This window comes from Ictalurus furcatus, chromosome 2, assembly GCF_023375685.1.
Source record: "Ictalurus furcatus strain D&B chromosome 2, Billie_1.0, whole genome shotgun sequence".
Classification (NCBI taxonomy): Eukaryota; Metazoa; Chordata; class Actinopteri; order Siluriformes; family Ictaluridae; genus Ictalurus; species Ictalurus furcatus.
Window position 1 is genome coordinate 26,588,818 of NC_071256.1, and position 18,540 is coordinate 26,607,357.

Genomic DNA, 18,540 nt, shown 5'->3' on the forward strand with positions numbered 1-18,540 from the left:
AGGCCCACAAACCTGACTGGAGTTACACCAGTTCTGTTAGGAGGAATGGGAAAACAAATCCTGGCAAAGTATTGTGAGAAGCTTGTGGAAGGCTACCCCAATATTTTGATTCAAGTTAAGCAATTAACTTGCATTTTTTTTCATTTCTCTGTTATATGTCAATCAGCATTTTCTGGTTCAAGAGAGAGAGAGAGAAAAAGAGAAACTAGTGAGAGAGTGACTGTTTATAGTATAAGTCTTAACAGAACTGTCTCATGGACTCATTCCACAACATCAAATTAAATTATAAATGGAACAATGTGTAGTTAAAGCTGCAGTCGCTAACTTTTTTTATTTAAAAATGAACAAAAACCCATTATTGAGCAAGTACATAAAATATCTGTGCTTAAAACTGTCTCCTTACCTTACCCCGATTCACAATGGTAAGCTTAAAATAATGATTTGTAATTTGAGCTGTCGGTTCGGAATTTGTGGCAAATGTCAATTTCACACCATTGGCTTGGCCTTTGACGTCACAACGCCTTTCACGTGATTACGTCATGTCAGTAAACCGAAAGAAGTACAGATGGCTACTATATCGTGTGTGGGTGCTGAGGATGTTGGAGTGTTTGTAGCTTGTCCTTACAAGAGTTACTTAGAATTTTTAACTTGTCGTCTACATGGCTGCTTTAATCTGGATCGTTCTAAACGGCAATCATCACTGACATCTGGAGAATCAGTTGTTGTCAAAACCAAGAAGCCCTGAGCTGTGGAGAACCTGCAATCAAAAAGGGAAAGCGACAGAGCCTGCACCAAAACAAGAATAAATATTAGCGTGTCTTTTAAGAGGTTGTGACAACTCCATGATCTGAAGGGACTGAAGACTGATGCAGAGATGTTTTTTTCTCCTGATGAACAAGTTAGACATTGCAGTGGCTCAGTAGGTAGCTAGCTAACATTAGCATACTTGCTTGCTCAATTCAGCTAGGTATCAAGTTCCTAAGTTGTTTGTTTGTTTTTGTTGCTATGGTCAGTGTGGTAAATTGCACTTATTTTCTGCTAGCTATGAGAGGGAACAACTCACCTCTACTCCAAAAAAACTGTATCAGCCATCACCTCCGTTGTCAAGTATTGGAGCTAATACACAACCCATACAAATACCTCAAACCCATCACAACCCGGGAAAAAAATAATAATAATAAAAACTCTGCAAGTAAATTGCAGTTTTATGTTTCAAACAGAGATGGCACGAGGGAGGCAAAAGTTCAGTACAGCAGCTTTTAAATAAAAAATTGCAATTTTTGGCAAATTGCTGTGCTATAAGAGGACTATTTTGGAACATGATGTTATTAGAAAATAATCAACTCCGGGGGTGATAACAGTTACTGTCATTGATAATATTCCTATAACAGCACAATCTGTTGTGTTTATTCCTTACTTATTCACTACAGCTTTCTATACTTACAATGCAAGAAGTCAAATACATTTTGCTTCAAATTAAAAAAATGATTTTAAAGTACTTGGGCAGATGGCAGATACATTTTAACAACCTAAAATAAAACGTTTGTCATCACAGACAGGCCAAAATATCTTCAACTTGTGTAACCTGAAAAGCAATTTTTCAATTATTAAGCATGTTCACCCCTTTCCAGTGGCTGTGCATCCGAGCAGGCCAGTGTGTACAGCAGGATATCAAACAGTTTAACACGGAGTCCCGCTGAGATCCACTGAGCACAAGTTAGATAGCAAATGGTCCAGCTGGTTGTCTCCATGGCAACAGAGTGCTGGATTCAGGGAAATGGGAGTTAGGGTTTGTGTTTGTGAATTGCTGCAGTTCTGGTGGCCTGTTATTTATGCACTACCAGGACACATGGCAAAATTCTAGGAAAAGCACTGAAACTCACTGCCACCTACAGGAAGAAAAATGATAAACCACCTAGTGTATATGCAAATATAAATATCTGGCACACTGATGCTTTTAAAAATAAACTGCAAATCAGTCTAAACAAATCAGTTTCTTTTATTACTACAGCAGCAAGTTTGATATGTATTATAATCAAATCAAACAGATAAGGTTACTGTCTCAAGCTATCATCTGAATTATTTTAAATTCGAATTGTTTTAGTACACATTATGCAGCGCCTATGTTTGCAAACAAAATAGCTGATTATGAAAGAATTGATAGCATTAGGGTAGGAATAGTGGGTGCATGTGTTTCTGTCTGTGTTTGGCTTTAACATATTTGTATTCAGAATTTAGTCCCATCCATCTACCAATGATTTCCACACTTCTTTCCACACTTCATGCATTCTAGTAGCCATTTGCTTGGCCTTTTTCCAAAGAGCTATGAGCCCTCATCCTAAGTAGAGTTAGAGCAGCATATCTGGGCCAGAACATGGCACCTGCGCTTATGCTGGAATGGACAACCTTGTGCCACAACGCCATGTGACGCATTCCAGGATCTGAGACAGTAAAAATAGGTGTGAAGTCTACTTTTTGTGCATTTGATATCTTGTCAATAAGTCAATGTATAAGTGGAAAAAATGTAGGCATGCTTTTTAGGTCTGCTTATTAACACATACTGGTACAACCCCACTAAGGCCAAATTCAGAATATCTATTAAACAAAAAAATCTATTAAACAAAAAGCCTGTCTCAATATTGCATTCATACTTAAAACTTTCCAAGTTGGTCTTGAGCTGAGATGAGCCCAGATTATTCTTGTTTAACTTTCATTTATACTGGAATGCCCTCAATTAGAAGGAGGTCACAGGAAGACTAAATTTAACCAAGAAGTGGGGTTTGCAGATCAAGGACACACTACTAAAAGGAGTGAATGACAACTGAGATGAGCAACTTATTAAGGAAAAATCTCAATCGTGGCTACCATACAATGGCTACCATACAATGCTGACTTATTCCCATCTAAAAGCTATTATCTAGCCTTAATTACTGGCAGGTAAACATATCATTGCCATAGTCACTCCATTTATGATCTCTGCACCGTGAAATCAAATCACAGAAGAGAAAACACAATGCATCCAGTTAAAATAAGAGATAGCGGTAGAAAAAGTATAATGCGTATAGAATAGAAATAAGAACAGACATACTGTATAATGTCAAGTTGTTGTGCTTACTGTATGCGTGCACTCCATGCCCAAAGAACTTTAACATGTATCATTAACAACAACTGCAAATGAAAAAAAGATTAAAGTGCCACTGAACACTTATTTCAACAGATTCGTCTTACCGAAAGTGTTTGGAGAAACTCCTGTCCCTTCCCATGCTTCTCAGCTCATCACTCAGCACCAACCCTGAAAATTAATAGTGTAGGTTCCCATAAATGATCAATCCCTGAGAGAAAACACCTTGAGAAGAGCCGGATATAGCAGATCTCTAAAGTCCAAGCATATCTGTCTCAGTGCAGGTGTATCAACCAGCATCATGTTGAAAACATATAGTTATTGAAGCCTCTAAGCTACATCAGAGGTCACATCAACTTTCCAACTGTCACCCATATTTAGGCTCAGATATCCAGACACTCCAAAGTATACGCCATGGGGAATTCAGGTCTTGCCGCAGGTCGTCACCCTCTATCTCAGATTAACTGCCACCCATCGAGGAACAAGCAGTGAAGTGTGTTTGCGACTGCCTAGAAGTTGAATTGAGAGAAATGAAAGGAGGAGAGAAGCAGGCGAGGAGGGAGAGAAAAGCGAGAGGAGTGCGAGGAACTCCCAACGGAATTTCGCAGGCAGGCCAGCATGTGGAATATCCAACAAAGGAAGAACGTGATGAGAAAAGTATGGATAGCTATCAAATGTCCTGTTAGAAGTCATCCAAGCACCATGCAAACTGAAATCAGCACACTGGGTATCAGTTTAATGGCTTGCACAAGCTAAGTCAAATTAGTGATACCCAGTGAAACCCTAATACAGCTCCTGAATCACTACAAAGCCTTCTTTGAAAGATGAAGGTAAAAATCCCGATCCTGAATATACATCCTTTGAGAGAAACTTCAGCTTCTATAGGCTGCCATGTGGATTTTGTACAAACTTGTAGTGCGTCATGAACCAAAAAGCATTTATTAAAGGAAGTAGGCTGCTTAAAAATAGTGGGCACCCTGAGGGAGGGCTGTACAGATTTGCAGGGACAGAAAAGCACACAGCTGGTCAGATTTTTAAGGGGAAAACAGCTAGCGTGAATTGATGGAGTTCTGATCACTGAAAATAATTGCTGAATGAAGGCCATTGTGTCATTAAACTATAGTGTTTATTCCACCAACATAATGTTGGAAGCCTTTTTATGCAACTTAGAACAAATATTTTTTTAAATCAGGGTATTTAATCTACTTCTTGACACAATTACAGTTATTATATTCTATTTTATCAATAACAATTTATGGGATGCCATTCAAATTTGAATACTTTTTTTAAAATTATTATTACTATTTTTTTTTTTTACATTTGAAGCCATTGTGATACATTTAGATAGTGATTCATGTGAAATAACAAGTTTCAGTGTGAATTTTAAATATAAATTTAAATTCTAAATGTTAAACATAAATGTAAATCTAAATGGCAAATGTAAATGTTAAATATAAATATAAATCGTAAATAGAAACCCTCCCCACCCAAAAAAGGCACCCACAGACTTGTTTACATTTACATTTATATTTAATATTTACATTTATTTTGAGTAATTTCATTTAATATTTAGATATATATTTAAAATTTACACTGAAAGTTTAAAACTGTTATTTGAAATTTAGTAGTGATTCATGTAACAAAATGACCTCAAATCTCCTTTTTAGCTCCCCATAATAATTCAGCTGACAGTCACCAAGTAGCTCACAATAAATTTATTTAGCTGAGACAACATGGAACTGCACAATATGGAATAACTGAAAAATCAATGCAATGTAATGATAATAAAAAATTTAGGCATCCATAAAGAAAAGGGTATGGTAGCCCATAAGTGCTAAACACATTAATGAACCAAAAACACAACAGGTAATTCCGACAAAACAGGAAAACAAGTGAAAGTGTAGGTCCTTATTTACAGCAAGAGTAAGAGAAAATACAAGCCTAATTAAATCTACTCATGCTATTATTCGTACTTGTTTTTTATCAAGGATGTTTATATGATATTTTAGATGTTGTGTCAACTTTGCATGACATTAATATGATAATGCAAATGCTGAAAACGTACCTAAAGGAAGAGTTATTCAATTGAAGAGTTACACCTCGTGATAATAACATATGTAACTTGGCATTAATAATTTGCGTGGGGCTAACAAGATAACAGAGTGAAAAAGTGCAATACTTTTTCATTGTTATAGTCACACACCGTGTCCAATCAGATTCGAGCATATGATGTTCACTAAGCACACACTCTTTCCATTTTAAGTTAAAGCTGTTATTCCGAATTTGCTGTTGTGTTTTTGGTTTTGTTGTTGCATTTTTTGATTTGCTGTTGTGTTTTTGGTTTGTTGAGATGTTTTGCGCTTACAGGACACGATACAAGGGAATGAAATCAGCATTTATGCCTGGCAAAAATGACCACATGACCAGTGATGTAAAAGAGGAGTGAAAATTTCTCAGCGATGAAAAAAAAAACTTGATGAGGAGCATGAATCTAGGTATTTGGAACATGGTGTTCTACTTCCTAGCTTATTTCTTGTGCAGGTTGGAGAGCCTGCACAACTTCATAGGATGATCCACTTCTGAAAAGTTTCCAAACAATCTCTATGGTATTATATTGTCATATTGTCCTTATTGTAATTGTTGTCCCCTATATACAGTTGAGGCCTTAATGACAGATGTTTTATTAATGAGAAAAAATAGGCCTGATTCATCTCTGATTGCCACAGTCTAACACTCATACCACTCCGTTAGTGTAGCCTGCCAAATCCTGCAGTGTTAGGATGCCTCAAATTCCCATGACAGTGTACCTAATCAGCAGCTATTCGACCGACCGAGAGAGAGAGAGAGAGAGAGAGAGAGAGAGAGAGAGATGGAGACGGAAAAAGAGATGGAAAGAGAACATAGGGGTTCAAGCCTGCCACCCCACAGGCATTGATCCCATTGGCACCCTTTTAAGTGAGGATTAATGGTAGTGTTACTCATTCCAGATTTGAGTTCATACAAAAGAGAAAGGAAACAATCAAAAATGCTTTCGGTACATGACTGATCTTATTTCCACTTTGAGAATGGAGAATCCTGAGCATGTTTAAATCAAGTGAAAACAACGACAGCTGCAACTGTCAGTTCAATCCCTCTGTGGATCACCACACAGCCATGAGAGATAAAGAAAAAGGATAGAGAGAGAGAAAAAAAACAAAATGAAGTGGCTGCTTGTGAAAGGAACATATTCACTGCTGTAACTAAAAGCACCCATCAGAAAGCCTTGTTCTACAATGAATGAGTGTGAATTATGTGCTATATTCACAAAAGCATGAACAGACTCCAGTGAAGTTTTGTTCTGTCTGTCCTAAGATACGTGATATAAATATGATACAGCATAGTCATGGTAATCTTTTGCTTTCCCTTTCTCCATTCTTTTCTTAACGTCAATGATTTACTTGCTGAACAATATGGAGATGAATATGGAAATCCTTTTTAATGATAGTAATAGGCACTGTTGTATGTTCCATTATTTTTCAAACTGTATTACAAAAGTGTAATTACTTTCACTGCAATGAACCCTTGCATTCCCTCCTGTGCATTTACAGTATATGGTACATGGTTGAATTGAAATAGATGAAAATGTAAAATATATTTAAGCATGACTATGATATAAGTTGCTATAGAAAAAAGAGAGAGACTTCCAGCTACAGACTGTCCATAATGTGCTTTACAGCATGTCCTGGCTATTCAAAGAAGCTGTCAAAGCTTTAAATGAGTACAATTAGAATTCTAACTGTGCATGGGTATACATTTATTTTAACTATTACATATTTAGGTCAAGGTATCATAAAACAGAACAGAATTTGACTTAATAATGATCACATAAATGCCACTCCTTAACCTACAGATGGTATATTTAAAAAAAAAAAAAATCATAAGAGTAAGACCAAGTAAGAACAATATCGAGAATACTCACATTAAGAAGACTCACAATTAATATGTCTTGACTCAAGTCAGAAAATAAAGACACCACAATGAGGCACCACTTTCCATAAATCACACCTTGCAGCAGCAGAGCACAGGGAGACAAACACCTCAGGAATGTTCAGCATCACTCACCTACAGCAATTCATCACTCTACCGTAGTCCCACACAACACACAGGAACTTCACGGCTGCTGCTTCAGTGCACAAAGCATCAAATATAGCCTCGAGTTACTCCATCACCCCAGCCACCTTACAGTAGGACTACACAGAGCCAGCGAGCAAATTGGCTGGAATATCACACTTCCAAAGGCTGCCAGTAGCAACATTTGGAAGAAGGAAAAAAATGCCAATATGAGCTTAGTGCTGGATAAAGAGGAGGGGAGGGGAATGTGTGATTTTTATGATGTGATAACAAACTATGCATTTCTGTAGAATATGAGAGAGAAAATGGAGAAAGAGAGGCAAAACTGAGAAGAGATGGACATCTAAAGATTAGTAAGATTTAAAGATTAAGACGTACGGAGACAGTAGAGATGGAGAGATGAATGCGCTTTAATGAAGGAGAAGGCAAAGATAGTAGGAAACAAGCCCCTATATAAAAGAGGTTGGTTTGGAATTTGGATTTAGTTCTGAAAATAATAATATACTGTGTATAATTCTTGACGGCTTTCACATTCTTTACAAAAATATGCATACGGACAACCAACGGCTTCAAAAGAAAACAACACCTCTCTTTTGTTTCCTACTGTCAGCATGTTTCTGTTATCGAGTCTTTTTTCCCATAAGGGATACTGTTACTCCACTAACCCAAGAAACAATGAAAAATTAAAAGGGAAGCTTTTGTCCCTGCAAATTGATTTCCTCCCAATTAGTAAGCTTATTGGCTCTCCTGTTGTCAGATACAGCCAATTTAGCCTATAATAATTTATTTAGCAAAAGCCCATTTAATAGACATCAAGTGAGCATAATTGTTCTATTACTTTGATTAAAGCCTTCTCTGTCCAGTTGTGGAGAGAGCAAAGTCCCATTAATCCATGAAGACTCAAAAATTAGACTACAGCAAATAGAAAAATGTCAACATATAATAGATCAAGAGCACAATTGTTTTTTTTTTTGTTTGTTTGTTTGTTTTTGTGTGTGTGTGTGTGTGTGTGGTGTATGAGCACTTTGTACTATCACTGACTATAAAAACATACCACAATGCTACTCTAGAATCTGACTGGTTCGAATATGATTAATTTTCTATACCAGCAGCTCTGACAGTATTTCCAACTGTAATTCATATCACATGTTTATATTAATTCTCTCATTCTAATAAACTAGCATTTCTGCAGGAAGAGTTCATTCACAAGCACTGGTATGACAGAGGCTCCACATAATTTAAAGCTAAAAATAAACATTAAAAATGTGCAGTTTTTTTTTAGGAAATGGTGAAGCTTTCTGTAAGGAGAATTTATGGAAGGAACTTATGGACTTATGGAAGGAGGATTTATGGAAGGAGTCTCGAGTGTCAGCACTTTTGTAACGTTGGAAAATTGCTCTGGCATAAGGGAAATAAAACACTCCAGGACATGATGTTATTAGAAAATAATCAGGGGTGGTAACAGTAACTCCACATGCATTCAACATTTTCCTATAACAGCACAAGCTATCGTGTTTTATTCTGTACTAAACTGTGGGACATTTATGTTTGGCTACATTCATCCTAATTCCAACAGTGAATACTAGATTAGACAAGACATTAGATATAAGTGCCAAAAAAAAAAAACCAAGCCTTTTATGATATGCCTTTTTGTTGAATCTCCCAGATTCTGCGAATCTAACTAGCAGGAGTCCCTTAACGCAAGAGATGCGAGGGTATCAAGCTTCCATTTCATCAAATCTTTCTGCAGCTGGTGCCATTGGACTTGGCAAAGTACCTAATTCTCTACAATATTTATAGGCACTGGCCTGATTATGACAAAGCTGTCAACAGCTTCTGTCACCATATATCAGGCAACTGCTTTGTTCATTTAAAAAAATGGCATTTTGGGTTCCCATTGTGGATTTTTAAGTATATTTGTCTTTTATTACTGTGTAGTTGAAGACAGGTGAGATGTTTGCTTTCTCTGTTCCTGCAGTTTTATATTTGGGAAAGGAAATGGAGAGAGAGGGAGCATGAGAACTTTAACCAGAGATAGAAAATTGGAAGGAGGAAAGGTGCACTATTTAACCCATTCAGAGATCACTTATCTCCATTTCTTACATGTTTTCATTCACACCAGATTGCATAAATCTGCAGACTCAGCACAAAAAGACAGCAAAGCCTAATTAGTCAAAGTTAAAAGAAATAATCTAAAGAGGCCTCATGTACTATTTATTTGAACTAACATGATGTGACGGATGACCAGATTGCTGACAATGAATCCATCCATAAACTCAATGGTACCTGATGCTGTCAATCAGCTGCTGATGTTCCTCATTGATCAGTATCTCAGGAAGTGTAGATGCCAGCTGTTCCACATCCCTCTCTGAAGCATATTGCTTCAATAGGTCAAAAAGCCTCTCCCTCACCATTGGCTCCTCACCTAAAATCTCCTCAACCTGAAAACACAGGACACACAAAGGAAACAGGATCAGCAAGCAGCACCAACAAGCATTATTTCAGATTCTTCACACAAAAATGGTTGCTGTTCAGAGGTGGTTAATCCTAAGACCATAGTATTTGATGTGAAATAAGTGGCATCTCAAACACTGAATATAAAATAAACTACTCGAGGTGTTATGGGACTATTGTCAGTCACCAGCATATTAAGACCTGTCCAGCTCCAAAAAGAGATGGTTTCAGTCACTGTACCATGCAATGGAGGGAAGTAGTACTGACCTTCTTGTTAAACTCCAGGGCTTTGTGTTTGCGGTCCTGACGGACTATATCTCCGCTCTGGTAGGTCTCTTTCATACTGCTGCTGGTGCGTTTTTGCCAACGGTTCATTCTGAGCACGCCAAGACGCAGTGTACGCCCCTGTGATGCCTTAATCATGGCTGCCGCCATCTCATGGTGCTTCACTGGAATTCCATTCACCTCCATCACATAGTCCCCTGCCCGTAACCCGCTGCGACCTGCTGGAGAGTTGAGCATACAGTCCTCCACCAACAAGGGGCAATCTCCAACAATGGTGAAGCCAAAGCGGCCGTCAGGTCCTGGAGTGATGTCCAACTGTAAAATAAAAAAATTAAAAGTGATGTCCTTTGAATCCTCAAGATACATGTACAGAAGCCACTTTATCAAGTTATTTGACTTTCTGACATCACACCACAATGATCATAATGCAACATTGAATTCTAATAGCGTTAGTGACCTGTTCAATGCGAGACACAACCCCGATGCTTGGAGGTACAGTTTTGAGAGTTTGGGCCAAGGCGATGAGAGCTTTAGTGCTGAGAGAGGAGACGTTCTGCCCATCAATTTCCAGCACCTGGTCACCAGGCTGCAGACCTGCCATATAGGCACTGCTGCCCTCCACCACAGAGAGGATGTAGCTAGGTCCATCTCCACCTAGCTTGAAACCAAAATCCTCAGGCCAGCCCTGGTTAGTTGCTGGAAGGGCCAATTCTAAAGAAAAAGGGTAAGATTTTACACACATACTGTATGTGCCATTATGAAATTTAATTGAATTTAAAATTAAATGACTACATTTCCTACAATCTAAGGAAAAGGATACCAAACTGCATGCTACCTTGTCAGGGGTAGTCCTTTTGTACCTTTAGTGTGTATCTTTTACCTGAAAATGTGCATGTAGTGTAGCTTTAAAGTATTACTTTTAAAGCTTATCAAAGGTACAGGAGAGGTCCTTAAGATCCAGTTATGTGCTTTTTGTAATTTTTAAGGTACATTTTAAAAGGTGAACTACATTGATATTATCATGTAACACTAAAGGTACAAAAGATGTACCCTTGAGGGTACAACCCTAATGGCAAGGAAAGTATAGCTTAGTACCCATTTTTCCGAGATTGTATCATTTTGATACAGCCAACAGTATTACAATAATATTATTTTTTAAATGCAGAGGGGGAAATAAGTATTGAACGCATCAACATTTTTTCAGTAAACATATTTCCATTAGGGTTATTCACATGACATTTTCACCAGACTTTGGTATTAACTCAAGAAGTCCACACATATAAAGAAATCCAAACATTAAAGTCCATAAATAAAGTTATGTGTAATAAAGAGGAATGACACAGGAAAAAAGTATTGAACACGCTAACTGAAATGTATTTAATACTTAGTGGAGAAGCCTTTGGTTGTAATGACAGCTTCAATATGCTTCCTGTATGAAGAAATTAATCGTCTGCAGTATTCAGGTGTGATTTTGGCCCATTCTTCTAAACACATTGTCTTTAAATCTTGTTCACTTGGATTCAAGTCAGGTGATAGACTGGGCCATTCTAACAGCTTGATTTTTTTCCTGAAACCAATTGAGAGTTTCCTTTGCTGTATGCTTTGGATAGTTTTCCTGCTGGAAGGTCCACCCACATCTCATCTTCATCATCCTGGTGGATGGCAGCAGATTCTTCTCCCGGAAGAAAGAAATCTCCCAGTAAAGGGCTCCATTCATCGTTCCTTCAATTATATGAAGTCTGCCAGTACCATGCAATGGAAAAACAGCCCCACACCATGATGCTTCCATCTCCAAACTTCACTGTTGGTATAGTGTTTTAAGGGTGATGTGCAGTGCCATTTCTTGTCCAAACATGGTGCGTAGTATGACAGCCAAAAAGTTCAATTTTGCTCTCGTCTGACCAGACTATTCTTCTCTCTCAGTATTTCATAGGCTTGTCCAAATGAGTTGTAGCAAAGTTTAAATGAGCTTCAACATGCCTTTTCTTTAGTAATGGAGTCTTGTGTGGTGAGCATGAGCAGTGGAGTGCGTTGCCTATTGTTTTCTCTATGACGATGGCACCTGCTGCCTCCAAGTGTTTCTGGAACTCTTTCTGAGTGGTCCTTGGGATACTATTCTGACTGTTCCTCTGACTCCCTGGTCAGACATCTTTCAAGGAGCTCCTGTGCATGGCCGGTTGATGTTAATAATGGAGTGATGTTGCTTCCACTTGCGTATAATGGCCCCAATGGTGCTTACTGGAGGATTCAGAAGTTTTGAAATACGTCTGTATCCGAGTCCTTGAAAATGTTTTGCAACAATAAGGTTGCGAAGGTCTTAGAAGAGCTCTTTGATTGATATCAGCTGGTTCCTTGCCTTACCTAGCCTTGGAGAACTGCTTTTCCTTAGCGTGTTCAATACTTTTTTCCTGTGTCATTCCACTTTATTACACATAACTTTATTTACAGACTTTAATGTTGTAAATTCTTTATATTTCCGGATTTCTTGAGTTAATACGGATGTCTGGTGAAAATTTCATGTGAATAGCCTCATTGGACATATATTTACTGAAAAAAATGTTGACGCATTCAATTCTTTTCCCCCAATTTCCCCCACTGTATGTGTTTAAAAAATATAGTATTACTATGTTTTTTTTCACAGAGCCTGTTACAATGTAAAGGGCCCTTCATGGGCATCACATTTGGAATTCCCTTCATAAGCTACATTTCTATTACACTGTGCCACATGTAGTACTTCTAAATCACACACTAATTTCTCTACCAAGACAAAAACACAACTAGGCTTTTTAAATTGCATTAGAGTGTGCTGACTAATATACATGTAGCTTGCTTGCCAGATAACTTAAAACAGCTATAATGTTACATAAGCCTACTGACAAGATTGTGTTGGTGGCAACATTTTACTCTGGAAGTGCCTTTATGAAAGCATATGACTACCATATTACTGAAAAATGAAGTAAAAGAAGATATCTTTACTTGGAATTGCATTCCTTAGTTAAAACTATAGTTGAACATGTTTTTTAAACTCTCATAGGCTTCTTGGTGTAGAGTTATAGCATTGCTTTTGTGAAGAAGCGTATTTATTTTATAGCACATTTCAAATCTGGCAAAAATGACCTTAGAAATAGGGCAGCAGTGAAGACCACTATTATCAAGTCCAAGACCAGGACTAGCTGAGATCGAGGCAATACCAAGTCTTATGGGGTCGAGACCAAATCAAGATCAAGTCCAAATATAAGCAAGACTAACTAACAATCAAGACAATCAAATCTAGAAGAAGGAATTACCTCTTGTCAAACTTTGTGCATCCGAAATGAAAAGATAACACAAACATTATTTTTTACAAACTCTGAGACCTTTTTTTACAAGACCAAGACCTTATTTAGCAAGACCAATGTCCAAGATTAAGATAAGTCCAAGCACAAATGCCAATAAGTGAGAGGCAAGTCCAAGTCAATACAGAAAAACATCTCAAAACCTACAGCCCTACTTAGCAGTGTGCAAATACACTTCTATATGTAGCTAAACCACATGTAGCTATGTAGGTAGACCACAGCCATCACAGCTTGTGACTAGTATTTAGTGATTTTGAACTGTATATATATTGTACATATGAACATATTGTCTAAATACAATGCATTAGATCAAATACTCAATAGGCTTACTGATAACAGCTTTTCAAGATGCTGCCCTAAATTTGGCCAGTGGGAATTGAAAAATGACAATTAGTAAATATGTATGTAGAAATATCTATGTAAATGTATCTATGTTCACATACCAATGTTTAAGGGGAAGTCCCTGAGCACTTGAGGATTTGGGTCTGTGAGGATAAACACAATTGTGTTATAATAAACAAGGAATAAAAAAGACACAAACACAAATCAATCAATGCAAAGCAAAAAGTCATATCATGACGAGTAATTTCTAACTAATACATTACAGTAATGTCTAATGCAATAACCACCATAAATGTTGCCTTTTTTTTTTTTTTTACAGTTTAAAGAAAAAATATTTTAGTGTTTATTGACTTCAAAGCATGATTTCATTAAAAAAAAAAAAAACCCACATGCATCGTTGTTGTTTGGCTGTGTGTGTGTGTGTGTGTGTGTGTGTGTGTGTGTGTGTGTGTCTGTATCTGTATCTCTAAAGCCCTGTAGAGCTCTTGCCCTCATTCTTGTACTGCAGTCATTACTCTGAAACCAGCCCAAATCTTCTTTACTTATATTGGCCATTTTTGTGTCTTAATACAGCCCCAAGGGACATTGAAAGAAGATCAGTACCTCCTTACAGTTAAATATTATGCGCAAATTATGAATGACTAAAATATCTGGCTGTAATATGAAACAGTACTGCATGTAGAGCAAAAGTTGTATGCATTCAGAGCAATTTATAGCTAGGATTATTTCATAATCTACCAAATCTATTCACACATACTGTATAACAATTTATATATATATATATATATATATACACATATATATATATATACATATACATATATATATATATATATATATATATATATATATATATATATATATATATATATATATATATATATATATAACCTAAATACTTTTTGGATGTGTCTATTGTGTGTACATTAGCACTACACTATCCCACATACAACTGTATAACAACTAAATAAAAAAACTATCCTAACTTTAGAATATGAGGTTGGGGATGATACAAAAGCTAAATATAATTTGTAATGAGATATTCACTAGAAAAAAACTAACAGCACAAAAAAAGAAATAAAGGAAATTAGAGCCTAGTGCAATAAGGAATAAGTATTAAGCTGAATAATAAGCAATAAGCTGAATCCCATAACAATGAGACCACACAATACACTTCTACAGTGGATTTAAAACTCAGTGTTCACCACAACCACAAATAATTGTTCCAATACACAGCCCAGTTTAGCTGCAATCACATATCAGCACAGAAAACGTACTCCCTTGTGATCCATCCTGCCTCTTAGCAGTGAAACAGTGAAATAGATAAAGGAGAAACTTACAGAAATCCTTGGAGGCGCTGCGGGAACCTGAACGGCTTTGGCGGAGTGAAAAGCGGCCCTTTTGGTTCTTCAGAAATCTTCTCATCATGGTTGCAGGTGTGCTGTTTTGGAGTTTGTATCAGAGTCAGTGTGGGAAGCCCAGGGGCCTGAGGAAATGTCAGCTCAGTCACCACTTAAAACCATTTACAAATTCTATCAAAGCTCCATCAGACCTGCAGCTTAAGCCCAGGATGAGCAGTGGAACGGAGTGTGTAGGAGAACACAGACACGTTCTTTCCAAGCAGGGCTCTGCATCCTCTACTAAGTTTGTCTAGCCCTGGCCCTCATGCAGAGCACTGATCAGAAATCTGGGACATGCTAGCTGGGTCCTCTAATGATTCTTTTGCGAGGAAAAAGGTACTGCGAAGCCCTATTTTTCTATAAATACCTCCCCACCCCGCCTCTCTCTCTCTCTCTTTCTACTTCTTGTGGCTCAGGCCCTCTCGGAGGGCTAAGGACTGACCCAGAAAAAAAGCTGGCACTCTGGTGAAGGACAGCATTCAATGAATTGCAATGGAGAGACACAGTGAGACAGCTCAAGAGAAGAAAAGTCTGTTCTCAGGTCAAGGTCAAACATGCTCGCAGGTTAAACATTAAGCACATTTCACGTTAATAAACACTGCCCATGCTTCCAATGACATGCTATGCCCAGTGATGCACAAAAGCCTATTTTTGCCCACAGCCTCAAAGTGTTTCTCAGTCTTCTGTTGTAATTGAAAGTTTGAATCCCAACTGTGTCCTATTCCAGTAGTGATAGAGGGTTCATAATAAAGCAGTGTTTCTCTCTCCATCATTTTCTCTTACAGGGTAGTTGTACAGTGGCAAAAGAGAGCAATCTGCAAGCATTATTCAAAACAAGCAGAGCACAACTATGTTGGAAAAAAATGCAGAAACACAGAAAATATTTTGTTTTATTTCCAGGAAGCCAACATGAAAAGAAATGCAAATATTTTATTTAATTTCATCTACAATAATATGGTTTGCTCATTGGTGCATTAGAATGTGTTTGGATAGGCCAACTGATAGTGTTGGGTTCAAGACCACCTTTTGCACACAATCGTTTCTATCTTTCTATCAAAATATTGGTAGACTGTGAGTGTGTTTTTATCTTGGTCGTATACTTTTTAGTTTTGGGCTTCATGCTTAATAAAAATTTTATGATAGCATATTCTATACTACCTTTTATTATAAAATACACACCAATCAGTCATAACATTAAAATCACTTAATACAGTGTAGGTCTTCCTTGTGCCACCAAAACAGCTCTGATCTGTCGAGGCATGGACTCCACAAGACCTCTGAAGGTGTGCTGTGATATCTGGCACCAAGACATTAGAAGCAGATCCTTTAAATCCTATAAGTTGGGCCTCAATGGATCAAATTTGTTTGTCCAGCACATTCCACAGCTGCTCGATCAGATTGAGATCTGGGGAATTTGCAGGCAACACCTTTGACATGTTCCTCAAACCATTCAAGAACTATTTTTGCAGTATGGCAGGGCACATTATCCTGCTGTGAAGAGGTCACTGACATTAGGGAATACCGTTGCCATGAAGGGTGTACTTGGTCTGGAACAATATTTAGGTAGGTGGTACATGTCAAAGAAACAGCCATATGAATGCCAGGACCCAGGGTTTCTGGGTTGACCGGTTGTCCTTCCTTGGACCACTTTTGATAGGTACTAACCACTGCATACCTGGAACACCCAACAAGACCTGCTTTTTTGGAGATGCTATGACCCAGTCATCAAGCCATCCCAACTTGGCCCTTGTAAAAGTCGCTCAGATACTTACGCTTGCCTATTTTTCCTGCTTCCAACACGTCAACTTTGAAAACTGATTATTTGCTTGCTGCCTAATATACATCCCACCCCTTGACAGGTGCTACTGTAACAAGATACTCAATGTTATTCACTTCACCTATGAATGGTTTTAATGTTATAGCTGATTGGTGTATAATAATGAAGTGCAAAACAGTAGGGTAAAGTACAAGGGTGAATCAAATGAAAATTTATTATTATTTTTTTTTACATTGTGTAAAATTGGGTCATTATGAATAGGTGTCTCTCTTTTTTTAAAAAACATAATCTCCATTTCATTTTAAATGCAAGTGTTCCCTTGCTCAACTATTGTACGGATTCCTCAAGAAAAAAAAAATCATTTCTAATTTTTGGCATTTTTAAAGTTAAAAAAAACCTTTTAAGGTTTTCATTTGATGCACCATGTATACATTGTTACGTCAAGACAAACAGTGTGCAGGTTATCGGGTGCAAGTTTTTCAAAATGTTACAATTAGGAAGTAAATGTAACGCACAAGGTTCTTTTACCCACTTAGTATATGTACTGTTTGCTTGTTGGATGGTTTCATCATTGTTGCAAGAGTGACAACACACTCATGTGAAGCCTTTAATTCACCTTGTTAATGTCCCCTGAACTTTTTGCAGTTTCAGTGAGCTTGTGCCCACCGTTGCCTCAGATTCTTGGGTGACAGGAGCAGAATCCGGCGTGGCCTTCTGCTATTGTAGCAATCTGCCTCAAGGTTTGACTGTGAGATGCTTTTCTGATCATCACAGATGTGAAGAAAAAAAGGTTATTTACAGTTCCCGCGTAAGCTAAAAGAAAAGCATTCACGTTGTTGTCCCGAGATCATAAGTTTGACTGCAAAGTTGCCACAGCCATTCATGGCTGGTTCTCCAAAACACTCTCAATACTCTTTTCCCTGTCAATCACGCTGACACTATACAATTATGGGCATCCGTGAGCTCATGCAGAAGAGATTGGATAGCGCTTTTCCTCCAAATGTGTTACACTCCCGTGACACTGCTTGAGCAATTCAAAAAAATGCAGCTGACTGGTTTCATGTGTAAAACACCCCAGGTGGTAGTGGTTATTTGATAGAGCAGAGCAGGGAAAAGAGTGGTTATTTGAGCTACTATAGTGTTCCTGTCAGCTCAAACTGATCTAGCCATTCATGTCCTTTTTTCAACAAGATATTTCATCCACAGCTCAAACTTTTAGTCCCCCCCCCATTCTGTGTAAACTGTAGCCTGTGCGTGAAATCCCCAGGAGCTAGTCAGTTTTTGAAATACTCAACCTAGCCCAGCTCGCACCAACAATCATGCAGTAGTTGAAGTCGCTGCAATTACACTTTTTCACCAATCTGATGTTTAATGTGAACACTAACTAAAGCTCTTGACTTGCATGATTTTATGCATTACACTGCTGGCATGTGTTTCTAATAATGTGGTCAGTGACTGTATATCTTAAATAAAGTGAAAACAGTTTCTGCTTACTTGAAAACAGCTTTCAGAAGCTGGCATTCCCAATCAACAAACTACTTCCCCCATCTAGATGTTAGTCTAGAAATGTGTTCACCCTTCTTTCAGCTCTTAGTATATGTGCATTATCCATGAATATAGCTCATCTCCACATTGCAAGAATCATCAGCTTCTGTGCTCTTTTATAGCTTCAGCATCCGTGCAACCTCCCCCCCCCCCCCCAAAAAAAAAACAGCA

At 37.8% G+C, this 18,540-nt stretch overlaps 1 protein-coding gene across 1 annotated transcript in view; it reads right to left on the reverse strand.

Annotated features, from left to right (window-relative positions):
• grid2ipa (glutamate receptor, ionotropic, delta 2 (Grid2) interacting protein, a) overlaps positions 1-18,509 on the reverse strand; it is a 38,542-nt gene extending 20,033 nt beyond the window's left edge. The window contains exons 1-5 of the mRNA XM_053611662.1: positions 14,988-18,509; positions 13,749-13,790; positions 10,428-10,681; positions 9,953-10,285; positions 9,518-9,672 (exon numbers count right to left, since the gene is read on the reverse strand). Of these exons, the coding sequence (XP_053467637.1) occupies positions 9,518-9,672; positions 9,953-10,285; positions 10,428-10,681; positions 13,749-13,790; positions 14,988-15,075 (872 nt within the window). The 5' untranslated portion in view covers positions 15,076-18,509. The remainder of the gene's footprint in view (positions 1-9,517; positions 9,673-9,952; positions 10,286-10,427; positions 10,682-13,748; positions 13,791-14,987) is intronic.
• Positions 18,510-18,540: the final 31 nt, after the last annotated feature.